Consider the following 26815-nt stretch of genomic DNA (forward strand, 5'->3'; position numbering starts at 1 on the left):
CATATTTTATTCGTGTTTCTTTTCATAATACTGAATTATAGTAACGGATCATAAGGATTCTGGTAGATCTGCTTTCAGTTGGTGTTTTCACAATGAATTCACACTTTTCATAAGCTTTTGGGGGCAAGGATGGTCATTTACGGTACTTTAGTATAGTGCCTACCACAGAGGGGTCCTGACTTGGATAAGATCTCTAGGTGCTACTGCAATAGAAATTTTAAACAACAATTATGACTAGTTCTGAAAAAAAACAGCCAGACAGGGCCATCATTAAACCTTGTGAATTGCAATTAATCTAGGAAGTTCTTAGCCAAATGACCTTGCCATTTTCTCAGGACAAAACAAAACACAAGCAATTTTTAAAAGTCTCATGGCTTATATGCCTTTCCCCTGTCTGGTTGGAAAATGTCCCCATGTGAACTATAGACAAATTTAACTCATCTGACTGGTACAAAGGGTATTTTCTTATTAACATACCCAATTTTTTCTGCTAGTATAGGTCACCAACAGCCCAACAGCCCAAGATACAAGTTTAACTTCATTGCAGATGTGGTGGAAAAGATTGCACCTGCAGTTGTACACATTGAACTTTTCCTGAGGTAACTTTTTTTGACTGTGTGTGTTCTAACTGCATTGTTTAGAAGCATGTGACACATGCTTGTGCTGCCTTTTGAAACCAAGCAACCCAGTAGCAGACTAGCGCTCTAACTGAAGCCTGTAACTGTTAACATTTTCTTAGAAACCAGCAATCTCCTGTGGTCAGACAAAGATAAACAAAACCAAAGTCTTGCAGGAGTGTTTTTTCAAATGATGTCTCAACCACCCCGGAGCAGTGATGCCCAGTGTTAATTCAGCTATGCTTGCGTGTAGGAAGGAATCCTGGTATTAAGCAGTAGTGCAAATGGATAATAAATGTAGTACTAATAGTACCTAGCTACTTATACTGCTTAACATCTTCACAGTACTGTACATACATTAACTATCCTCACTACCTTTGGATAGATCAGGTATGATATAGAATAAAGTGAAGCTATCTTATTTGTTTTTGAGATTCATTCAATCTTGATTTGGACAGAATGTAAAATATGAACCATTCCGGTGGAAAAAATGTACATAGAAAGCTAAGCTAGAAAAAGGCTGCTTACAGTGAGAGCCTAAAGAACCTCACTCTATTTACTTTATCCAAGAGATGGTTAAGAGGCAATATGATCAGGAGCTATAAGTACCTAAGTGGGGAAAAGATATCTGATAGTAGAGGGCTCTTGAATCTGTTTGACAAATGCATGATAAGAGCCAATGGATGGAAGCCGAAGCTTGATAAATTCAGATGAGACGCAAGGTGCAAACATTTTTAACAGGTAAGGTAATGAACCATTGGAACAACATACCTGGGGATCTGGGGGTTTCTCCATCACTTGATGTCTTAAATTAAGTTTGGATGTCTTTCCAAAAAATCTGATGCAGCTCAAAGAGAAGTTACAGGCTTGATGCAGGAATCACTTGGTGAACTTCTATGCGCTGTGTCATGTGGGAGGTCTGACTAAATTATTCTGCCTGTAAAATCTATGAATCTATTAATAGTTTGCAAAAACTTTAAAACCCAAGACCTGTTTGCTCTCTCTGTGTATATATTATAAATCCTTTCTCCTTTCCAGAAAAGAAAACATTTGCCCCAGAGTTCTTGCAAAAACTCAGGTCAGATTAACTCCTCATCCCCCAATGATGTGCAATGTATTGGGCACTGATTGTGTCCAGGGCTGGCTACACTTCAGTGTTGCTGTATGTACCATCGGCTTCAAATAATTTCACAGCCTGGACTGCATCTTACCAGGGAGATTGATTCCTGGACCAGTTCCCCTCCCATTTGCTATCACTGAAACCATCTCCCTTCCTATTTGCATAAAACACCTGTAGCAATGGCAGCAATTGCTGACAAGGAAGAGTCATGCTTAGAAAAAATCTTTAATGTATTTGTAACTCTTCAGTGAAGTAAGTATTTCTTCAGTTTTCTAAATCATGCCATTTGCTTTTGCTTTTCATTTTGTCTCCCTTTTCTATCTTTTCTTTCCCCTTCTAAACCCCTGCCTTCCCCGGAACATGCTTTTGTGCCCCCTGCTCCACTCTCCTATCCATGAGTTCCTGCTGCCAGTTCCTCCTCTTTCCTGCACAAGCTGCTTCGCTGCCTGGGGCCTTTCTCCCTTGTTCCCTGGTTCCCCACTCCTACCAGAGGCGTCAGTCCCATTCTTAGGTTCCCTCTGGTGTCTGGAAGCTCTTGTTTCCTGCCTTCATTCTCCTCTCACATAGCACCAGTGATGAGTGAAGTCAGACGGACAGATTCCTTTCCCTTTATTCCAGCTACCTTTACTGGCATCCAGGTGCCTTCTTTGCAATGTAAATTACAGATACCTGTAAAAGTAGCTGAAAACAAAGATGGGAAAGGACCATGACCTTCCAGCTCTTTGCAGACCTCTACCAAAGTGCTCCACGGTCCCACATTTCAGAATCCCTGGCATGACATTCATTAGAGCTGGTCTAACAATGGACCCACATTTTTGTGAAAATTTTGTCTTCTTTTGTCCAAGTTTTAAAATTCAATATTTTTTAAAAAAGCAACAGAGAGTCCTGTGGCACCTTTAAGACTAACAAAAGTATTGGACATAAGCTTTCGTGAGTAAATACCCACTTCGTCAGACGCATGTGGGTATTCACTCACGAAAGTTTATGCTCCAATACTTCTGTTAGTCTTAAAGGTGCCACAGGACTCTCTGTTGCTTTTTACAGATCCAGACTAACACTGCTATCCCTCTGATACTTGACAGTATTTTTTTTACTGGATCTAACATCAATGATAAAGTGCTTTGGGATTCTTCAGCATGAAAGATGATATATATGTATGAGCTGTTACAAACTGTAATAAGCCTCGATAAATAATAATATTATTATTCCCCACAAGCTGTTTAATTTATGAGATATTTTATTGTTTGCTTCCGGTACAGACATCCTCTCTTTGGCCGAAATGTCCCCTTGTCCAGTGGATCTGGGTTTATAATGTCAGACTCGGGTTTAATTGTAACCAATGCCCACGTGGTGTCAAGCAGCAATGCTATATCAGGGCGACAACAGTTAAAAGTGCAGCTACAGAATGGAGATACCTATGAAGCAACAATCAAAGACATTGACAAGAAGTCTGATATAGCAACAATAAAGATTCATCCTAAAGTAAGTAATCTAAGAGGTTAAATGAATCAGACTTGTAGCCTCAGCTCAGTTGTGTTTTAGGCACAGCCTTGTTTGCTGGAACATATTCTTAAGAATTCTTTAGAAACATATGTGGAATTGTTCATTATTAATGTCATGCAAATTTCACAGTGCAAATGAACCTAAGATATTTTTAACAGCAAGACATCGTCTTCACATTTCTTTGCTCCAGTCAGAAATTAGCAGCCAGAGAGACTGCAAAATAAGCAGTTTATTAGCAGATCTTGTTAATATGATACAATTCAGCTAAAAAAGGGGGGAAAGAAGGTTCCCATTTCAATGACTAAACATATAGTAAAATCAAGGACCCAGAACCAATGATTTCAATGCAGTGCTCTGATTTATATCACTGAAGATCTGGCTCAAAATATGGAATATTACTATTAGTGGAGTGTCACAGTGATCTTTAATAAAAGTCTGGTTCTTCCAGTATTTAGACCAGAAATAGTTCCATCGCTGGGCAGGAATTGAACAAATTGCCTCATGGAAACTTATTTTGATTGTTGCCTGGGAATACTATATCTCTCATTTAGTAGTATTTACTAGTCAATGTGAAGCCTAATATAAATTGCAGATGAAATGTAAGGAATACACTGCAGCTGTAGGCCTGGGAAATTTCACATCTTGTTAATAAATTATTTCACCGTTTCTGGTATGGAAGCCCTGATTAAAAGAAAGATGTGGATGCTGCATATTGGAAAACATAACTGGAGATGTGAGTGTGACTGTGTTTGAAGAAAAAAGTCCTTTCAATGTTGGGAGAGGACGGGATATTTGAAGTGAACATCCTCTCTCTCAAAAAGCGTCTGCTTTATTGGGACAGTTTAATACTTGTAGTTAAAGGCGCCATCCTGCCTGAGGTGCACAAGAGAGGAACATTGGCCAAAGGAGAAGAGTCAGCCTGCTGAGAGCAGAATATGTGATGTGGTTGTACACAAGAGTCTCCTAGCAGTTACTCATAGTTTACATACTGCCAGACTCTCCCACCTTTACTCACACTAGGTGATACCTTACTCCTCAAATAATCCCATTGATTTCGGTGGTGCTACGTGGGCAGTAAGATACTGCACAAATGTAAGAAAGGATGGCAGAATCTGGCTTGTGATGGCTTGCACATCATGACAATGATGATCCCATGGAAAATGGGTGAGTTTGTCCCAGAATCCTGTTGGGGCTTATTCTGTCATCTACTATAATTGCAAGGCAGCTCCATTAGCACTGAGCACTTTTCTTCTGAAGACAGTAGCAGGAAGCAGTGACCTGCAGTGTATTGAGCTGGCCTGAGTGGTGGTATCCTGACTTACGATGGCAGATTTGCTCTTCTGCTGGACATAGGTGGCAGCATATCCTCTGGCCTGTAGATAGAATTTGGTCCTTACATTTCATTTTGATTGACCAGCCACAAACTGACAGTAATTCTTTGTTTTCTTCCTGTTTTTATTTTAAAAGAAAAAACTGCCCGTATTATTACTGGGCCACTCAGCTGATCTGCGTCCTGGGGAGTTTGTCGTGGCTATTGGGAGCCCTTTTGCCTTGCAGAACACTGTGACAACAGGTATTGTCAGCACTGCTCAGCGAGATGGAAAGGAGCTAGGCCTGAGGGACTCGGATATGGATTACATTCAGACAGATGCCATTATCAATGTAAGTACTGGGTCGGTGAGGAGTTCAGAAACTCATCAGATTTATAGTCCTGGAACCTTGAAATTCCACCGGTGCTGCAGGGAATAATTGCCTTGTTAGAGGAATTCAACTAAATAAAATGGACATCCTATAAAATAAATGATGCCCTCTTCATGCGTGACAGATAGATTATTCTCTGGCTGGGGGTTAGATTCTGACCTTAGCCCTGAGGAAGAGAAGGTGCATAAGATGCCCCACCCCAGCAATAGTCCTGGGAGGCATTGTGAATGAGAGGCACCCCTTGGAGTTACAATCCCCCCCGTTTCTGCCTTATCCAAGGGAGCATATGTGCAATGACTAGGGTGACCAGATGTCCCGATTTTATAGGGACAGTCCCAATTTTATAGGGACAGTCCCGATTTCTGGGTCTTTTTCTTATTTAGGCTCCTGTTACCCCCCACCCCCTGTCCCGATTTTTCACATTTGCTGTCTGGTCACCCTAGCAATGACATATGGCTGGTATAGATCAGCTCCTGTCTGCACTGGCTTGGCTACTCTGGCATGCAAGTTGTGAGAGTGGAGCCAAAGCTCCATTCATTCTCTACCCAGGGAAAGAATAAATGGGTGAGTAGCGTCACGTACCTGGATGTGCTCAGTTTTAAGGTTCAGGGGTCTCACACAGGGACTTAAGGAGAAGTTCTTACTCACTTGTTCTGCCATATAGTCCAAATGAGAATCTAGCCCTAAATCACTGTAACAGCCTGAAACTCCAATCAGGATTGAGGCCCCATTGTGTTACGTGCTGTACAGACACATATGAAGGCGCAGTTGCTGCTCATATGAGGGGCTACAAGGGATGACCAAAAAAGACTAAATTATGCCCTCAGATACTTGCATGCAACTTCTAGTGAGTTTAAGGGGTGATGACAACTAAAGTCTGCCAAAACTTTAAAGCAAAAATATTCCCAGAAATATGTATTCACTAAATTCAGACAATGTACTCAGCAGAGTAAATTAATAGTATTTAGCCTTTTACACATGCAAAGCCCTTTGTAAATATTCATTATTTCTCACAATACCCTTTTGGGGTGGTTGTATCAAGGAATCTGGTTTATACACTGGGAAACAAATGTATAAGAGGTTGAGGGTGACATTGAGCAGCCTAAGTCCCATTAACTTCTAAATCACTGAGGCACTTTAAAGATTTTATTTGACGGGACAAACAGCAAGTTGGAGGCAGAGCCAGGATTAGAACAGGTGAACATTGCTCCAAACCTGTGCACGAGGCCACCTCTGCCCTCAAAATCTTCTGATCCAGTTCAGACACAGACAGCAGAGTTCAATATGTAATACAAGAGCAAAGGTGATATTATGGTAGGCAGGGCTTAAATTCTCATTGAGTATTTCCCGGAGCCCCCCCACGGCCTCCCCCCAGGCATTCTATGAAAACTCCAGGGGGGTTAAAAATATTTCCTGGAGCTCCGCTCTGGACTGCTCTGGCTGAATGTAAGCCCTGAGAGTAGGGAAGGAAGGAAAAGATCAGAAAAAGCGACATTTTGAGTTGTTCTTCCAACAGAGAACATGGAGCATGAAGATGGTCTCAGGCCTGGAGAAGCAATAAGCTTAGTTAACTCACTCATTCCTCCTGAGCATAGGAAGAGTCTGATAGTTGCTCTATTCAGAAGCCTTCCTCCAGCTCAGCCAGATGCTTCAGCAAGAATGCGTAGCTGCCTTGTGAAAGGGCAGGAGAGACAAAAGAGGGAATGGGCAATACTCTACTAAACTGAACTATATTGTATTTGTACACATGGCTTTTTTACCATCAAATTATTCTAGCACAGGACAGCAAGTGAAAGGTGACTCTGGTTGTCTATTATTGTGAAAGTTTTTGCATGATTCAGGGTATTGTATCTGAAAAAGCTGCTTTCATGGCTCAGTTTTCCACAGTCAGAAATAATTCAGATCTGTTACAAATGGTGACTTGACAAAGATATACCATGAAATTAATAAAAATCAAAGTAGATTTTACGTTTTATTTTCCTGAGAATAAACAGCACTTTGCCCAGTGCAATCAATAGGTCAACTCTTATATGGCGCGTACTGGTATTATTAATCCATTGCTTGTCTATTTTGACTCGTAGCTTGCTGCTCTTGGCTGTTTGATAAACTGACCCAAAAAGTTGGCCCAACTCAAAAACAAATGTGTGCAGCCAACAAGTAGATAGGCAAGTGACCTCTACACATCCCACTTCCTGCAGCTCTCTGCTTTTTGGGTTTTTCCTTGGAAGTCTTCAGATACTGGGAAAACTCAAAAATGCTTAGTTAAACAGTTGTCACATTTCCCCCCAGAGCTAGCTGCATATCCACGATTAGTAAAGCAATCCCTGTGTCTCCTTATCTACCTCACAAGGAGATGCAGTGAGGCTTAATTAATGCTGGCCAGGTTCTTTGCGCTCCTTGGGGAAAGTAGCTGACAGTATCACAACCCAATGTGCTGACTGACAGGTTTAGGTTTTATTAAAAAATATTGGTTTATTAACATCGTCCTGAGATGTAATTTGCTAAACATGGATTAAATATTTTCCAACCTTTTTGCAACAATACCTAGGAGAATAAAAATTTGGTTTTACATTTTAGAGACTTTCTTTAACATTTCCCCTAATACTAACCCCAGTTTAGAACCTGATCCTGCAAAGAAGCAACTATAATCATAAGGGTCACCACTTGGATTCCTGAGCAGGATCAGGCCCTTTGATTCTCAGTTCTTTGATAGGGATTGTGTCCTTCAGTGCAATGCCTCGCTCACTCTCAGGTGCTAATAAGTAACAGGGTCTGAAGTGCCATTTTCCTTTCCTGACGAAAAATAACAATTTAACATATTCTGCCATTATATTTACAGTATGGAAACTCAGGAGGACCTCTGGTTAATTTGGTAAGAACAGATTGATTTTTTTTCCTTTACAGAACAGGTTTACTTATCTCTTATGTTCTCAGTGAAGGTGGAATGTCCAATATATTATACACATACACAAATCTTACATCATTGAAGTGACAGGTCTTCAAGAAAAATCACTAATGGCTAAATTGTCAGATAATGGCATATAAGTTATGCCTGGGAAAAACATCTATGTGTGGCTGCAAACTCTCCCTCTGCTAATGCAAATCTGGTAATTGCACATCTAACTGTATATGCAGAAAGACATGTATCTGACATGTGTACAAATGCCCATTTTCTGCTTGGAAAATGGGCAAGTGCACATTTTTTGCACATAGAACTTAGCATTAAGGTCTGAAAATATGTCACTAGAAGACAAGTAAAGAAAAACAATTTGATTCAAAGTGAAGAATAATTTTATCATTATTTATTGTATCGCCACTACCACATTTTGGGTACCTTTCTCAAAACCCATGAAAACAATTATAATAGGAAAGACTAGCTTCCCCAGTAAGTCATTGCTCTACTTCTCCAGAGAGTGAGTAATTGACGTCAACTTACTTATTTGAAAAATAAGGCCTTAGGCAGTGGGATTAACCTTGTAGTCTTTTAGAGACAATTTCATTGGCTGTCTTCTTTCCACAGGATGGTGAAGTGATTGGAATAAACACTTTAAAGGTTACTGCTGGAATTTCCTTTGCTATTCCTTCCGATCGCATCTCTCAGTTCCTCACAGAGTCACATGACAAACAAAATAAAGGTAAATTCTTCAAGCAACACTGGCTAGAAAAAATATTGTTCTAAATGATACTGCAAACTCGTATTTTAGTAGTTTGGTCTGTGTTAACCAAAAGAGAAATACAGTGGCTGATTGCAATATACAGCATATCTATTGTATTTATATGGTTCCATTACTATAATACCTCACAATATCTAATGCATTTGTCCTCACTGCCCCCTAGGAGGTAGATATTATCCCCTTTTTATATATAGCGAACTGGGCAAAAAGAAACTGAGCAACTTGCAAAAGATCATTCAGGCCACATGTGTTAGAGCAGAAAACTGAACCTGCATCTCCTGGGTCCCACGCAAGCACGTAATCATTGCATCATTCTTCCTTTCTGTTAGGCTACTGTACTGTACTCTGTATTATAGAATAGCACCGTGCCAGCAGTAATGTTGAAAGACAATAAAATTAGTTCATAGAGAACCTTTCATCTTGAAGTATAATTGATAAATTATATCCCTATGGAAACACATAATAATGTTATAATAACTGAAAGAATGAAACATTATTTTACATTGTCCAGTTCTGAGAAACTAACAAGCCTCACAACAGGAGGAAAAGAAATGTTTACTAAGAAACCCTGCTGTATTCCCATGAAAAGTGCCATAAGATCTTTAATAGCCACAAAGGGTTAACAGGACAGAAGTGAGGCTCAGCTCACTATATAAATAACTTACAAAACACATGTAATTAATAGGGAGGTGCTCTGGAATGCATTTATTTTAAGAGACCTTTTTGTTTTTATAAATATATTATTTGAAAATACTGTCTGGATTTTAGTTGTAAATTATCTGGTTCAAGAACTGCGTAATTCGTACACATTCAGCTGGCAGTGTGACAGAATGGACAGCTACAGCTCTGGGACACTCTCAGGTATGAACTTGGCAGATGGGGCTGTCAGTAAAAGGCCACCAGGATGCAGGTCTTGGTTTCTGTTGGTGTTTAAACTGATAAGGACAAATGCCACCCACCTGCCCCAATGGAGGAGGGAACTTGATAGGGACGGCAGTGAAGGGAAAGAGTCCCAGCAGCGAGGGAGGGAGGCACTCGCTTAGGGACACTAGGTAGCTCCTCCTCCTGGGCGTCTTTGGCACCCATTGGCCAGCTGGTGGGGAAGGCTGCTGATTGGCTACCATTCACCAGCATTTAACAGGGTATGTGGAGCCTCTTTATGCTCCTGGAACCAATTAAATGCCTGGTACAGGAGAGTATAGGTGATGCGCGGGTAGCACCCCTCCCTAGTGCTAAAGTTTAATGAAAGTTGGGGCCTCCTGCTTAATTCCGTGCACGTGCCTGTCCTCATTTTGCTGCTGAGTCCTCATCAAATCACAGGAAGGCTGCACACAGCTGAGGGAAGGAGTGTTGTTTTTACAGCCTGAGAAAGGTTGTGCCGTCATTATATATGGGATTTGGGATTTGAAGACAGCTTCTTGGAAGAAAAAGTGGTATTCCATTATTCATAAACCTAGAGACCCAAAGAATAGACAGTATCTCACATATAAGACTCAGAGAGAAAGTCACCAGAAAGGGTGAGAGTTGTAAATGAACAAGCTTAACTTGAGGTACACTTAGGAACAGTTTGTAATTTGACCTTAATCCAGGAGGATTTCCCTCCTCTTCTTTGTCACTGCAGATTACCCTAAGGAAACAGGGAGTAGGCAGGGTGGGAGATAAGATCCAAACACCCAGGACACAGTGGGTAGCTTTGGGAGGGATAATGCCACTACACTCTATTCATAAATGACTTCTATTTGCATGGGCTCTGCTACTGCTGTGATGATGATGATGATGATGATGATTGGTATTGGGGTAGCAGCTAGGCACCCCAGTCAGGGGCCACAAACCCATTGTGCTAGGTGCTGTACAAACACAGAACAAAGAGATTATCCCTGCCCCCAAAGAGCTTACAGTGTAAGTACCCCAATTACTGTCAAATGTACTTCCCCACACTGAATGTATCTGCTGGTCCTCAGGCTCCTATCTCTAACTGTGTTTGACACCTCATGATGAATGAGTTGTTGCCATTTCAGACTCAACATGGCCAAAACTGACCTACTAATATTTTAGCCCAAACCTTCCTCCTTACCTCAGTCCTCCAGTGCAATTCATAACTTTACCATCCTCCCTATCCCCCAAACCCATAACTTAGGGGTTATCTTTCATTCCTCCCTGTTCTTTTCTCAGCACATCCAGCTGGTAGCCAAGTGGGGTCACTTCTCTAGAACCCGCCCCTTTCTTTGTGTACTGACTGCCAAATTGTTTGTTCACATCCATATCTTCTCCCACCATGACTGCTGCAAGCCTCTCTTCTTGGGTCTCTTCCCTAGTAACCTGCCCCACCTTCTCGCGCCTGTCCATCCAAAATGCTGCTGTCAAAATCAGTTTTCCTATGCCATCCCGTCAGTCATGTTGACTCATTGCAGTAGCTTCCCATTGCCCGAGCCTCACATTCACAGTCTTTGCGTTCAAGGCCAGACCTAGCCTACATCTCTGACTTGGTCTTCTTTTGTGCCCTATCTCTCACTCCTCTACACTCACCAATGATTCTGGTCTCGCTATCCCCTTTATCTGCTTCTCTCACAGAAATGCCTGTGTTTCTTTCCATGCTGGAATGCCCATCCTGAACCTGTACAACTGGTCATCTCCCTCCTCTTCCAACATATTCAACCCCCTACTACACAGAGCAGACAAGAAGTGAAAGGGAAGAGCCAGACCATTGTGATGTGTATGTACCATACTGAGTGCCAGATCTTTTTTCAGAGTAGCAGCCGTGTTAGTCTGTATCCGCAAAAAGAACAGGAGTACTTGTGGCACCTTAGAGACTAACAAATTGAAAGCTTATGCTCTAATAAATTTGTTAGTCTCTAAGGTGCCACAAGTACTCCTGTTCTTTTCACCAGATCTTGTTATTTTCAACTTTGTTTCTTCTCTATATGGCACACTTGGTTACTAACCCTCACTTGCAATGTCATACTGAATCAAGACACTCATCTGGTCAGGCACCACTTGGATACTTGTAAGGAAGCACGTGGCCCATTTGCCCTGAACCACTGGCTATTCTTTAAAGTCATTTACTAGCCCTTGCTGTGGTGGAAATGTGGAAGGAATGAGTTTATTTCAGCAGTTATTTGCATAGTGTTCAGGATTAAGTTTGCATTTTTGGGCACTTAGTAATATTTTTCAAATTTCCATACTTATGTTGTTCCTTGTTATGACTGTAAGTAGAATTTCTAGTTTTTCATCATCCTTTTCCTTGGGGCCAGTTACATTTCATCATATGAAAATATAAAAAGGGAATTGGTAGTTTAACTTTGATCCACCCTCAGAATCATGCTATGATTAAATCATAGGGAATAAGGATAAGGGTGTTTCCATTCTGCTCTGAATATCATCTAATTGAAAAGATTGGATTGTGGACGCATAAACTAGTACAGTAACCTTCTTAGGAAATGCCTCTTTACACCTTGATTCTGCTGTAGAGCAGACAGCCATGACATTGTATAATTAGTATGACTATGGCTTTTAAAATCTCAGTTGAGCAGATAACTTCATCAGTGTTGTATAATGTGCATAGTCATAAAATCGTACTGTGTGTTTACTATGTAATCCTACTTTCACAGATGAAGAATCCAAAATATATACTGTATTAGGAATCATGAGCAATATTTAAATGTATAGTCGTTTACCACTCTATCAAATGGGATGGTCATAATAATAATACCTTATTTATTATTAACTTAATAATAATACTTTTATTATATAGCGCTTTAGCCATTCAAAACTCTGTAAAAGCATTAATTAACCCTGAGTACCTCAGGGAGGTAGGTAAAATCATCCCCATTACATAGATGGGAAAACTGACTGTGCAAAGGCTGGAATTTTCAAACTGGGTACCTAAAATTAGACACTTAAATAAGTGGTCCGATTTTCAAAGGTGCTGAGAACCCCCAGCTCCCTATGACTTCAACACCTCTGAAAATCAGGCCACTTATTTAGGTGCCTAACTTCAGAGATCCAGATATGAAAAAATCGGCCTTAGCAATCTGTTGAAGGCCAACGTGGGAATCACTGGCAGGGCTGGGATCAGAACTCAGGACTTCCTAGAAGAGTATTAGCAGGGAGTATGGGATGAAAGACAGTAAACTAACTATTAGCCTAAATATCAGCAAAATATTCTTGCCTTTGAGGACAGCTAAACCAAATCATCTAACAGGATGGGCTCCATCCAGGGCTAAGCAAGCTGTTGGGTTTAGCAAATAGTAATAATTATTGAAGATAATAATGAGATAAATAGCTGCATACAGGTAAAGATATTGCTAACTGTCATTTAGGCTGTTCTTCATCTTAGAGTTGCATTCAGATCATTGGTTCACTCTATAACTCAGTTATACAGCTTGAAAAAAATACGCAAGGGGAGGCTGGAGCTTTTTCATCGTATCTGTTTGGTAGTGGAATATTTTTCTTAAATAATTTCAGGCCTGCTGATGCAGTCTAAATGCAATGGGTGTGAACTGAATAGTAAGAAGTTTCCCTGCATACCAAGTAGAGTGCAAGATTAGTTTCATCCTTAGAAAGGGGGAGGGATAGCTCAGTGGTTTGAGCATTGGCCTGCTAAACCTAGGGTTGTGAGTTCAATCCTTGAGGGGACCACTTAGAGATCTGGGGCAAAATCAGTACTTGGTCCTGCTAGTGAAGGCAGAGGGCTGGACTCAATGACCTTTCAAGGTCCTTTTCAGCTTTAGAAGATAGGATATCTCCATAAATTTTTTTAAAGAAAAGGTCTTGGTGAAATCCTCATCCCATTGAAGTCAACAACAAAAGTCCTATTAACTTCAGTGGCACCAGGATTGCACTCTTACTGACAGTGGACAGTGGCAATACTCACATGATAAAGTTATTCATGTACATGAGTGTTTGCAGGTTCAGGCCCATAATTTGCTCTAACAATAATACTGTACTTTTGCTGTAGCTTTGTCTGTGGTTATGAATATTTGTGCCGTTAGTCCCTTACTGACCTGTCTCGTTTTGTATATTATCATAATAATCAATCAAAAAGTTTAACTTTGAGAAGAAGAGGCTGATAGTATCTAGTGTCTTTCTTATGTATGAAAATATCTCATAGAACAGAAAGCTCTTTAAGTAGTTAGCTACTTCCAGGTGTTGGGGCCAGATTCACTAGCAAGCTCTGGCTGCTTTGCACTACTCCAGTTTAACTGACCTGTTAAGCCAGGTTTGCAGCTGTTTTGCATCACCGGAGTGGCACAAATTATCTAGATCGCACTGGTGAGTCCGGCACATTCTGTTTCAGAGAACTTTAAAAGATCTCCTTCTCCATGGGTCATACTGGCTTCAGACTGAAGTTGTTCCACATATGTATAGCTTGATTATTCCAGCATATGAACATTTTAAAATAATAATAATAAAGCCTTAGTTACTGTGATTTCACCCTGGTGAGAGGCTCATTATTTTCAGGATCTCTTTCCAGTCTGTGCTTGCTGTCTTAATTATTTTTTCTTCCGCCTCCTGATCCCTACAGCAATTTAAAGTGCTTATGAAAACTGCCAGCTTGACAGCTCTGGAGACCGTAGCTCCAGCTTCCCCGCACTGCTCTGCCAATGTAACTCAACTCTGCCCTCAAAAGGGCCATCCCTTTGTGGTGACAATGCACTGTAATTGAGTCTCAATGCCCATTCATTCCTTGGCTTCTCTGCTAAGATTGCCAGCAAGGCTGCCAATTTATACTGTCTCCCGCTGGCTTTGTTGTAGAAAACTTAACTTTTGCATATGACATTCAACTTGGAGAAATGTAATGTGATGTCCTTTTTGCAAAAAGAGTCTTAGGTTCTCATGTGTTCTGATGAGAATGCTCCAAGAAAAAAAGATGCAGGAGTTCTTGCAGAAGGCTTCTGCCCAGGCCACAGCAACAGATAAAGTAATCTCACAAATTAGAGCCTCATGTGCATTTTACTATAATTATAAAACCCTTATTTTAAATGAGGTTTGTCAAACTCATTCTGGAGAGAGAGACAAATTCCATTTTTACTTATGGTCCATAAACCTTCAGACCACAACAGATCTCTCATTGGTCTGTCTGGGCAATTTGTACAAATATCTAGGGTGGAATAAGGCCTTTATGTAGTAACTAAGCCATTATCATTATTTCTTATCTGTTCAGTGCCTCATTATCACATTTAGCATTACCCACAGGGACAATAGTGCCCTTTAGGATCAGCACTCTGTCTTCCCTTGGTTTCTCATCTATCCCCATTCTTGTATCTGTTCCTGTACCGCTTCCATGTCTGTGCCTCTCATCCTTTCATTCATCTGCATTTTCTTCTTTGCAGCAATTCTCAATTCAACCCCCCTCTCCATTTTGTGCACCGTTGTACTGCTTTCCCTTTCGCTATCCCAAGTCTTAACATGACCAGCAATGAAATAGTTATTGGTGACATTTAAAGGGCCATCCGACTTGTACACACTCTCAGAAACATCTTTTCAGACTGATTGCAGACTCAGGAAGAAGACACACTGCATCATTTCACACTCAGGTGCCACTCAAGTTTGAGAGGTTCCCTTTGCAAACATGAGAGCTAGGAACTGTGTGGTGGTTGTTTTTTTTTTTAAATGGAAGTTTCAGTTCTGAAGGAGCTATATATATGTTATACAGATCACATAAATGGATCTGGCCCAGGGCCATGGTGGTTTTCAGCCCTGTTTTGAACAATAGAAATCTATCTGGAGTTTACTGTAGCCAGTTTTGCTCAATTCATCTTAAAAATTTCAGGAGAGACTAAGCATTCCAGGGAAGGCAACAAAGATGGCTGGAGGTATGCTGTAAGATTGCCAAGGGCCCAGTAAATCCCACATTTCTGGGATGTGTTCCGTTGACTTTAATGAGAATATAGGGTGTGCAAGGAATGCAGGAGTAGGTCTCTGGCCTGGGATTATTTATCCTGGAAAGCACAAGTATTAGAGGCAACTGTTTAGTCTCTCCTCTTCATCCTCTCTCATAATGTGAAAGCAGCGGGATGCTCAAAGAAGTTGCAAGACAATTATTCTGGAACAAATGAGAGGAAATTCTCTTTTATACAGGATATAATCAACTGCTGAAGCACTCACTGCAGGACGTCATCAAATCAAATTAGTACATAAAGAAGCTTTTTGGCATCATCGTCACTCAGAACGGTTGTAGCTACAGAACCAATGGAGTTGTCCCTGCCTATAGCAGGGCTGAATTTGCCCCATTTAAACTCACTTGCACCACAAGTTCAAATGCATAAGGATCACTTCACTATTTTTTCATTCTTTGGAAAGTTGATACATTGAGGACTTGTCTACACTTGCAGTGCTGCAGTGGCGCCATTGTAGTGCTTCAATATAGATACTAGTTTTGCTGACGGGAGAGGTAATCCACCTCTCTGAGAGCAGCGGCAGCTCCAGGCACCAGTGCTCCAAGCGCGTGCCTGGGGCGGCAAGCCGCGGGGGACGCCCTGCCGGTCCCTGCGAGGGCGGCAGTCAGCCAGCCTTCGGCGGCATGCCTGCAGGAGGTCCGCCGGTCCCACGGATTCAGCGGCAATTTGGCAGTGGGTACGCCGAAGCCGCGGGACCGGGGACCTCCCACAGGCATGCCGCTGAATCCGGGGGACTGGGGACCTCCTGCAGGCATGCCGCTGAAGGCAGTCTGCCTGCCAGAGCTTGGGGCGGCAAAAAAGCTAGAGCTGCCCCTGTCTGAGAGGCAATAGTTACGGTGTCTGAAGAAAGAATTATTCCATCAGCTTAGTGCTCCCTACATAGGGTCTTAGGTCAGCTAACTGCATCACTCAGGGGCGTGGATTTTTCACACTCTGAGTGACATTTTCTAATGTAGACTGGCTCTAAGTGTCATGTAGTTTACTTGTGTGGGGCTTTCAGAGGTGTCCTTAGAAGGTTCTGTCTCTATAAACATGGAAGACCCCATGGCACTTTTGTCTCATTGTTTAGGCACAGTCCTGGGAGGCAGGAGACTGGCTCTGTTAGAGCTTGAGTCATGTAACCTCTCAGTAAAATGGGGCTGATCATACTTATCCGCCTCATGGGTGTGTGGTAAATCTAAACTAATTGCTGTTTAGTGGCTGTCTATATAGTATTGTAAAGCACTTTGGAGTGCTATGGGATCTGTTCACTACGTGTGCTGTGCGACTAGTTGCCTAAGGTATTGTTTCTGCTCCCTGCTTGGAAACTTTTAAAACAAGAGAATAGGCCCTGATCCTGCGAGCAGTTCTGTATGGGGATTTCACAGTATGACCTGATGGTTAGCAAATGTGGGCTTTGACAAACCAACAAGGGAAGCAATTTCCAGGGTTGAGGACCTATTACTGAGAATTCTTTGCCTTTAGCATACTTCTGATAAACCAGGAGCTCTTAGCTTAAGCACCGCATGTGAGCTCAACACCTGCGGTATCAGGCAAGGAAAGAAGTGTTTTATTTATTTAACACTGTATTTATTTAGGTTTTTTGGTGAAATTTCCATTCCCCTCCCCCTGAATTTTTTTTTTTCAAAATCTCATTTTGACAAAATTGATTTAACCATCTTTGGATCAAACATATGTAGTTACAAAAATTTGCATTCTCGTAGGTGTAATAAGTTCTAAAAATTTTTGTGCTACTAAATCTTTTAGAATGACAGGTTTCTTTTAGAAATCTTGGATGTTTCCTGAACTTTCCTTAAGGAAAACTTTTATAGTACTGAAACCGATCTTTTGTGAGTTCTTTTATAGTGCCCATTATCTCAGTAATGGGACTAGAGAGGAGAAATCCTAATTCACGAGAGAAGGCACAAGACCTTAGAAGTCATTCTAATCACTATGCATGCTTTGTATTCTCTGTGCTATTAATCTTGGTAAAGGCTGATACTTCTTGCTTGTATTGGCTCTTACCATTTCAATGGAAAAGGTGTTCTTGTGATTGCCTAAAATCTTTATATATAGCTGCTGTGTTTTTTTTCCAGATGGGAAAAAACGCTTCATTGGCATAAGGATGCTGACAATAACACCCATGTAAGTATCTTTTAAATATTTTCATATAAACTGCATTGGTATACATAAAATGTATTATAAAGGTTCAGCAGTGGTTCAGAGCAACAAAGTTCTGATCTGTATGTAAACTTCCACTAGGTTTGTGAACATTTTTAGTTTTCAGCAGTGAAATTTACATTCTGAGATCAGGAAATTAATCATCTCACAGTTCTCCCACTCCTGCCATTGGTGACAATATACATGAATAAAGAACAGGAGTACTTGTGGCACCTTAGAGACTAACAAATTTATTAGAGCATAAGCTTTCGTGGACTACAGCCCACTTCTAAATATTGAGGAGATATTCCACTCTGTATGCATCCGAAGAAGTGGGCTGTAGTCCACGAAAGCTTATGCTCTAATAAATTTGTTAGTCTCTAAGGTGCCACAAGTACTCCTGTTCTTTTTGCGGATACAGACTAACACGGCTGCTACTCTGAAAAATATACATGAATGCGTGCTCTGCAAACTTTCTCACTCTGCTTTTCCCAGACAGCTGATGTTCTATCAGAATCCAATTCCTTTTCCACAACCAAAATGAAAGTCACACTAAGCATTATTTTGATACCAGGGCAATACTTTTCCTTTAGTCCAGATACAGTGTAGGACTAAAAAAGGCAACTCCGTTCACTTGTCCCACTTTGTTAACAAAACCAACAAAACATTCCCTTGCCAGCTGAATGTATGCAAAAGAACTGGCAGAATAAGATCAATTTCTTCCAATTATCTCTTCATCGTATTTAACATAAAATCTGTAATTGTCTAGTGTCTGAAATATCAGTGGAGAGCAAATGAACATAAGAACGGCTATACTGGGTCAGGTCAATGGTCTGCCTAGCCTAATATCCTGTCTTCCGATAGTGACCAACGCCAGATGCTTCAGAGGGAATGAACAGAACAGGGAAATTTTTATTGAGTGATCCATCCCCTGTCATCCACTCCCAGCTTCTGGCAATCAGAGGTTTAGGGACACCCAGAGAATGGGGTTGTGTCCCTTATGATCTTCGCTAATAGTCATTGCTGGACCTATCCTTCATGAACTTATCTAATTCTTTTTTGAACCCACTTATACTTTTGGCCTTCGCAACATCCCCCGGCAATGAGTTCCACAGGTTGATTGTGTTGTGTGAAGAAGTACTTCCTTATGTTTGTTTTAAACCTGCCACCTATTCATTTCATCAGGTGACCCCTGGTTCTTGTGTTATGTGAAGGGGTAAATAACACTTCCTTATTCACTTTCTCCACACCATTCATGATTTTATAGACTTGTATAATATCCTGCCTTAATTGTCTCTTTTCTAAAATGAACAGTCCCACTCTTTTTAATATCTCCTCCTATGGAAGTTGGTCCATGCCCTAATTATTTTGTTGACTTCTCCATACTTTGCCAATTCAAATATACCTTTTTTGAGATGGGATGACCAGAACTGCATGTAATATTCAATGTGTGAGTGTACCATGGATTTATATAGTGGCATTATATTTTCTGTCTTATTATCTATTTCTTTCCTAATGGTGCCTAACATTTAGCTTTTTTGACTGCCGCTGTACATTTAGCAGATGTTTTCAAGGAACTATCCATGATGACCATCGCCATATTTGGGGTCGGGAAGGAATTTTCCCCAGGACAGATTGGCAGAGACCCTGGGGGTTTTTCCACCTTCCTCTATAGCATGGGGCATGGATCATTTGCAGGTTTAAACTAGTGTAAATGGTGAATTCTCTGTAACTTGAAGTCTTTAAATCATGATTTGAGGACTTCAGTAACTCAGCCAGAGGTTAGGGCTCTATTATGGGCATGAGTGGTGAGGTTCTGTGGCCTGCAGTGTTCAGGAAGTCAGATTAGATGATCATATAGTCATAGAACTGGAAGGGACCTCGCGAGGTCATCTAGTCCAGTCCCCTGCTCTCAAGGCAGGACTAAGTATTATCTAGACCATCCTTGACAGGTGTTTGTCCAACCTGCTCTTAAAAATCCCCAATGATGGAGATTCCGCAACCTCCCTAGGCACTTTGTTCCAGTGCTTAACCACCCTGACAGTTAGGAAGTTTTTCCTAATGTCCAACCTAAACTGCCCTTGCTGCAATGATCACAATGGTCCCTTCTGACCTTAAAGGCTATGTGTCTATGACTGCAAGGTCTTGCTTGAGTGGTAACACCTAATTTAGACCCCATCATTTGTATTATATTGGGATTATATTTTCCAGTGTGCATTACTTTGCATTTACCAGTATTGAATTTCATCTGCCATTTTGCTGTCCAGTCACCTAGTTTTGTGAGATCTCTTTATAACCCTTTGTACTCTTCTGTTTACACTTAGACAATTCCTCTTTTATACCAGTAGCTCTGTCTCCAGTGTGGCAGAAGGCTGTGTGACTAAACACCTGTTTGCAGCATACGCAGCTGATGTTTTTGACTAAACAGTATTTATTTTATTGAGTTATATTTTTGCTGTCTCAAAGATAAGGGTCAAATCCTCAGCAGGAATAAATCAGTGTGTCTTCATTAACGTCAGTAGACGCTGACAGACACCAACTGAGGATTTAACTTTAAATATCATGACATATGCAGTCAGTGTGAGGCTTTGCTGCATTTGCAATATCTAAAGAAATACGGCAAGAAGTTTCCCTGGCCATTTTTGGTAAATAACAGCTCTATTGCCACCTTTTGGGTCTACAGCAGCAGCCAGCCTAAACATTGACTTTGTGCAAGCGCTCATGGGCGCACGTACACCCCCCCCTGGACTGGCCCCCTCCCCTCTGCAACAGGCCCCCCAGCTTTGCCCTTTCCTGCCTACCCCATTTGCCCCTTGCAGCCTTTTGTGCCCCTCCCCAACTTCAGTTTGTTTGCCTGCCCCACCCTTTCCCCCCTGCAGCTTGGTTTGTTTGTCCCACTCCAGCCCTACTGTTAGCCCCTTGGTTCCTCTGCCCCACTCCCGGCCTAGTTGCTTCCCTTCCTTTGTGCCCCCTCTTGCCCTGATTGGCGCCTCCCTTTGTGTGCACATGCCCCCTCCCATGCGCTTGTGCCCCCCCCCCCGTTTTGATTGATCACTGCACCCCCCTGATGTTATTGTAACCTTCCCTCCCCTATAGGGTTACCATTCGTCCGGATTCTCCCGGACATGGCCGGCTTTTTGAGTTTAAAAATAGCGTCCGGGCGGAATATGTAAATGTCCGGATTTCCCCCCTCCAATGCAGAGCACGCGCGGCTGACAGGGCAGCCAGCTGGATCGAGCCACTCGCACGGGGCTCCGGCAGCCAGAGCCCCTCCTCCGCTTCCCCCTCCTCTCCCCTGCAGCTTCAGATCACTCCCCTCCTCTCTCTCTCCCCCTCCCCCTCCCTGCATTCGCAGATCGCCAGCCATTCGCATCGGGCCTCCAGCCTCCTCTCTCTCCCCCCCGGTCCCCCACCCCTGCTGCCCAGCGCGCTGCTCCGCAGCACTCTGTGAGGGCGGGAACCGGGCTGTGCGCTCCATGGGGGAGCGCAGCAGCGTGTCGGGGTCTGCATGGAGCCCGACACGCTGTTCTGAGCGGCACGGTAAGGGGGCCAGGGGGTCGGAGAAGAGGCAGGGGGGCAGTCAAGAGACAGGGAGCAGGGGGAGGATTGGATGGGTCAGGAGTTCTGGGGGGGGGCTGTCAGGGGACGGGGGGGTGGATAAGGTTTTGGGCAGTCAGGGGACAGGTAGGATGGGGGGGGTCTCAGGAGGGGTCAGTTTGGGGACAAGGAACAGTGGGGTTGGAAGTTCTGGGGGGAGCTGTCAGGGGATAGGGGTGGGGAGGGATCGGAGCAGTTAGGGGTCAGGGAGCAGGGGGGTTTAGATGGGTTGGGAGTTCTGGGGAGGGGGTCTGTCAAGGGGTGGGGAGTGGTTGGATGGGATGTGGGAGTCCCGGGAGTCTGTCGGGGTGGGGATGTGGATAAGGTTTTGGGCAGTCAGGGGACAGATAGGGGGTAGGGTCCTAGGGGGGCAGTTAGGATAGGGGGGTCTCAAGAGGGGGCAGTCAGGGGACAAGGAGCGGGGGAGGGATTCTGAGGGGGGCAGTCAGGGGGCAGGAAGTGGGAGGGCAGGGCTCCCACCATCCTCTTTTTTGATTGTTGAAATATGGTAATCCTACTCCCCTAGTGCAGTTAAAGGAGCTGGATTTCCATCTTACATCGGTGACTGACACCCCCCCCCACCAAGTCCCTGTTAGCCCCTCATCTGGCCCCCTTCATTTCGGTGCCCTCCTCCCCTGCCTGCAGCCTAGCGGGGAGGAGTGGTTGACCTGCTGCCCCTCCCCCCTCTTTTCTGGTGTTTTTTCCCCTCATTCCCTGCTCATTATGGAGGGGAATGTTGCCAGCAAGACCTCTCAAGTAGACCCCGCCACCCCGCCCCTGCCTGCCCCCCTAACAATCCCCCTAGCCTCTACCTCAACCACCGCTGCCGAAAAAAAAATTACAGTGTGTGTGTGTGTGTGTGTGTGTGTGTTTGTTTTAACTCTATTAACTTCATGCGGGGGGAAATTGTGAAGCAGGGCTGGTTTCCTTTCCATCTGACTGCATAGCTCACAAACTCTCTGGTTTGATACTGAAGCACAGCTATCCATGGCAACTGAGTTGAAAGTCTTTACACCCAGAAATAGGCTTGAAGCAACTCTGTACCCTAAACCTGGGATTCAGTCATCCTCAAACATTGGGGGGGCAAAGTGTTTTACAATCTGTATTTTGCAGCTGGCTCCTTACTCTTTTAACAAGCCAAATGCAGAACACTGGAAAGCAGAGCAAAATTTCCCAAACAAGATTTTTCTTGAAAAACTCAGGAGTCTGGTCTTGCTGTGGACCAGATACAGGTCTCCTGTTTGACTACTGGAGTTTTCAAAAGTGTTGTATTTTTAATTGCGGACACAATGAGAATGAAATGTCAAAATAAACAAACTAGACTATCAGCAAATGTTTGCCTTATCACCAGTGTGAATGTTACTCAGCTTATAAACTCTCTGGGCCATCTTTTCATTCTGTGTTAGTACAGCACCTAGCACAATGGGGTCCATGACTGGAGCTCTTAGGTGCTTCCACAATACAAAGCACAGCAATAACAGAACAAGTTATTTCTGCATGAGGTACAAGACAATAATTATGGCATGTGCAGTTGAGGATGCATAATAACAAATCTGATTCCTTTTAAAAATCTGCTGATATAGAGAGCTTTTTTCATTCAGACAATTTTAATGATAATTTGTGGATACATACTTAGGTTAAGTAATGTATTTTATTATACTTATTTTATTCAAGAGAAAACTCAAGAATAATGTAGTACTTTTGAAAATTATTTCTCTTTGAAACAATTACTGATTTCAATATTTTAATCTTCTCTTAGTCTTGTGGAAGAACTAAAACTCAATAATCCTGACTTTCCTGATGTCAGCAGTGGAATTTATGTACACGAAGTTGTCCCAAATTCACCTTCTCAGAGGTAGGTGGAATCCAAAGCAAACATCATTTTTCTTCATGTTGAAGATACTTATCCAACAGAAACTAGCAGGCAGTGTTGTCGTTTATATTCAAGGTCTTGCATGTTCTTGCTTTGTATTATTTTTGCTTTTCAAAGGGAATTTGGGCCATTTAGTAAAATATCTGTTAAAATATTTTGATGAATTTCTATTAACATTTAAAATAGTCAAATATTTATAATATCATTGCTAAGGGCAACATCTTAAAGTATTAGCTGGTTTGAATTTTTAAATAAATAAACACGCTTGAAGAACTATGTAACCATATTTGTATTTCAAAGGCAAAATTAAGTGTGAATAAACAGAACCTTTAATATAAATGAGGATGCTGCTTGCCAATCTTTGTTGAATAAATGTCTTCATATGTTCCCTATTACTATGACATAGTAGCTGTTGGCTTGAATTTTCTACAGACTAGGCTCAGTTTTCAAACTTCATTTCATATTAATATTGTTAAGCCCCAACACTTCACCTCGGAGGAATGAACGATTGTTTTTTCAGGTTTTCTACATATCCGATTTTAAGACTTTTTCTAGGAATTAATAAGAAAATTGGAGGATGAATTAAAAGTCATTCAGATAAATATTTGAAGGCAAAGAGAAAAAAAAATGACCAGCATTTTGGTCAGTACATTCTGTCCACTTTAGAATTTTTAGAAGTAGACTTTGTTTCTTTTCAAGGCACTCAATGTATATGACAGGGGACAGTCTAATCTTGGCAGAAGGATGAACTAGAAAGACTCACTGGTGAAAGGTATCTTTCATGTCTATGTTGTTATAGGTACTGAAGTTTTGAGAAAACAATACCTAGTAAAAATTAGATTTGTGCTCTATCTGTTGTCACTGTTTTAGAAGACATCTCTTCAATTCAATGCTCCATGGGTACAATTTTTCATATAACATTTTTTTTCAAAAATTGCAGATTCTGCAATGCCAAAACATTTTGCAGATTTGTGTTGATTTTGCTAAATTGCTCATTTTGGGAAAAAAAATTAAAATAAATCAAAACATCTCATTTCAATTTTTCAGTTTTGAAATGACTTTTTTGTTTCAAAATTTTCTTTAATGTTATTTTTAAAAATGCAAATACATTTAGAAATTGTCAAAATCAAAAAGAAACATTTTGATTTTGTCAAATTGAAATATTTAATCTGAGCAAAAGCAATTTTGTTCAACTGTGTAATTCACTGAAAAATTCAGAATATTAATTTTTTATCCATTCTGAAATGATTTTTCAACTTTTTGAAATTGCCAACAAATCAAAAAATCCATTATTCGCCTAGCTCTAATGCTTCATGTTTGATTTTAGAAAACTGCTGAGATTACATTTTACTGCAGTTAGTAACACCCTGAATGAAATTCACCCCTATGGAAAGGCTGAGAGCAAGACTTGTGTACGACATCCATCAAATAAGTGGTGCATAGACCTTCTGCTGGTCCTCTATACAGGATGAATTTCATGCCCTTGAATACACAGCTTAATCCTTGCTTTATCTTGCTTATGCAGAGGTGGCATCAAAGACGGAGACATCATTGTCAAAGTAAATGGACGCCCTTTGATGACCTCCAGTGACCTGCAAGAGGCTGTGATGAATGAGTCACCTCTACTACTTGAAGTTCGAAGGGGAAATGATGACTTGCTATTTAACATAGAGCCTGAAGTTGTCATGTAAATCGAACTGAGGAAGCTCACACCATAACTAAACTCACTTATTCTGAAACATCAGATACCTCCTTTACAGCTGCAGTGATTATACTTCCTGTTGACTAATGACAAGGTGGACTAACTTGATTGCCTGAGCCATGTCTGTACATAGTAGTTAAATTTAATTAGGTTACAAAATGAAAACAAACGTGATTTTACCTTCAAAGTAATTTCGTTAAAAAATATTTTGAGGATAACAATAAACAACCCCACAATGTGTGTAAATTGGGCACATTAATTATATGTCTGCCATTGCAGGGGCCTCGGGCACTGGTGCACTTCGGCCCTTCTGTTCTCTGCCTGTGGCCGGGGCGGCTCCAAGCACCAGCGCAGCAAGCGTGTGCCTGGGGCCGCAAGCCGCGGGGGGCGGTGTGCCGGTTGCCATGAGGGCGGCAATCAGGCAGCCTTCGGCGGCATGCCTGCAGGAGGTCCACTGGTCCTGCGGCTTCGGTGGCAATTCGGCAGTGGGTACGCCTAAGGTGCAGGACCGGCATATCACCCGCAGAAACGCCGCCGAATCCGGGTGATCCGTGGACCGCCTGCAGGTGTGCCGCTGAAGGCTGCCTGACTGCCATGCTTGGGGCGGCAAAAAACATAGAACTGCCCCTGCCTATGGCACATAATAGTCTAATCTCCTGTGACCGTAATGCTTCGGTCTAATTTTGGTTGTTGGCTTTAGTGTGTGGGTACTGGGTGGTATTGATGGCCTGTGATGTACAGGAGTTCAGACTGGAACTGGTGGTCCCGCTGGCCTTAAACTCTATGACTCTTTCTGGGGTGTCACTATAGAAACTGGCTCCAACCCCAGTCCCATTAAATTTAATAGAAGTTTTGCCATTGATGGCAGGGTTAGTCCTGTAATTTGAAAGTCCATAACTCCATCAACAGTGAGGAAACATGGTTAAAAAGGGGAAATTGCCATTGGATGATTATAAGCAGGATTTTGACACAACAGAACTAAGCTACTTTGACCAAAAGCTGAGCTTTTTTGTTTGTTTGTTTTTGCATTTTTTGCCTCTTTAAATGTGAAATTAGCATTGGCAAAGCCGTTATTAGTTCTTGGAGCTTGTACATTATATGTGAATGCAGGTGGGGAAAATCTGTAAATATAAAAATAGTATGAAAGTGGTAACAGGCTATAGAGTGTTACACCTAGGTCATGCAATTCTGGAATATAGTAAATGATTCTTATAGAATTAATGCTTTAGTTAAATATATAAAAGTCGAAACAATGTGCAGAAAAAAAAGTTTGAAAATGCACAGTATTTTTACAGGGTTTTTTAAAGTCATGGTACAAATTAGTTTTTCATTATACTGGTACGCTTTGCTGAAGAATTGATATACTACTTATGCTTGTACTGTATATGTTTCTACTGTAAGGAAATTGAAATTTGCACAAATAAAATTTTGCTTTGCACCGCTGTTAATAATTATTTTGGCAAATATTCTCTTGTTCTGGAACAGACTCTCCCAAGAGATGATTTAGCTAAAGAAAGTTGGGCTGATTGATATGAAAGCCTTTTAAAGGCTACAGAAGCCTTGATTTCATAGCTTTGTCATGTAATTTTTTTGCTGAGATTCTGCCCTTACTTACTGTGTTTAATAATGCTTTATGCACATTATAATTCAAATTTTATAATGTGATTTTCATATTTTTATTATTATTATTTGTACTATGGTGGCAACTAGAGAACCCTGCTAAGATACAGTTGGGGAACTGAGGAAGAGAAAGAGTAGGTAACTTGCCCCAGGTCAAACCCACTGCTGGCCCATGCTGGTTGAGTTGAGTTAAGGGGCTTGGGCTAAGGAGCTGTTTTATTTTGGTGTAGACATTGTGGCTCAGGCTGGAGCCTGGGGTCTAGGATCCTGTGAGGTGGGAGGGTCCCAGAGCTTGGGCTGCAGCCCTAGCCCAAACATCTACACCACAATTAAACACTCCTTAGCCGAAGACCTGCTCTGAGTCAGCTGG

The 26815-nt window shown here is 41.8% G+C and overlaps 1 protein-coding gene across 1 annotated transcript in view; it reads left to right on the top strand.

Annotated features, from left to right (window-relative positions):
• Positions 1–26261, top strand: part of HTRA3 (HtrA serine peptidase 3) — a 39809-nt gene extending 13548 nt beyond the window's left edge. The window contains exons 2-9 of the mRNA XM_034772148.1: positions 500–599; positions 2997–3219; positions 4708–4902; positions 7781–7813; positions 8462–8576; positions 17590–17638; positions 23010–23105; positions 24649–26261. Of these exons, the coding sequence (XP_034628039.1) occupies positions 500–599; positions 2997–3219; positions 4708–4902; positions 7781–7813; positions 8462–8576; positions 17590–17638; positions 23010–23105; positions 24649–24814 (977 nt within the window). The 3' untranslated portion in view covers positions 24815–26261. The remainder of the gene's footprint in view (positions 1–499; positions 600–2996; positions 3220–4707; positions 4903–7780; positions 7814–8461; positions 8577–17589; positions 17639–23009; positions 23106–24648) is intronic.
• The last annotated feature ends 554 nt before the right edge of the window (positions 26262–26815 follow it).

The sequence above is a fragment of the Trachemys scripta genome, chromosome 5, assembly GCF_013100865.1.
Source record: "Trachemys scripta elegans isolate TJP31775 chromosome 5, CAS_Tse_1.0, whole genome shotgun sequence".
Taxonomy (NCBI): Eukaryota; Metazoa; Chordata; order Testudines; family Emydidae; genus Trachemys; species Trachemys scripta.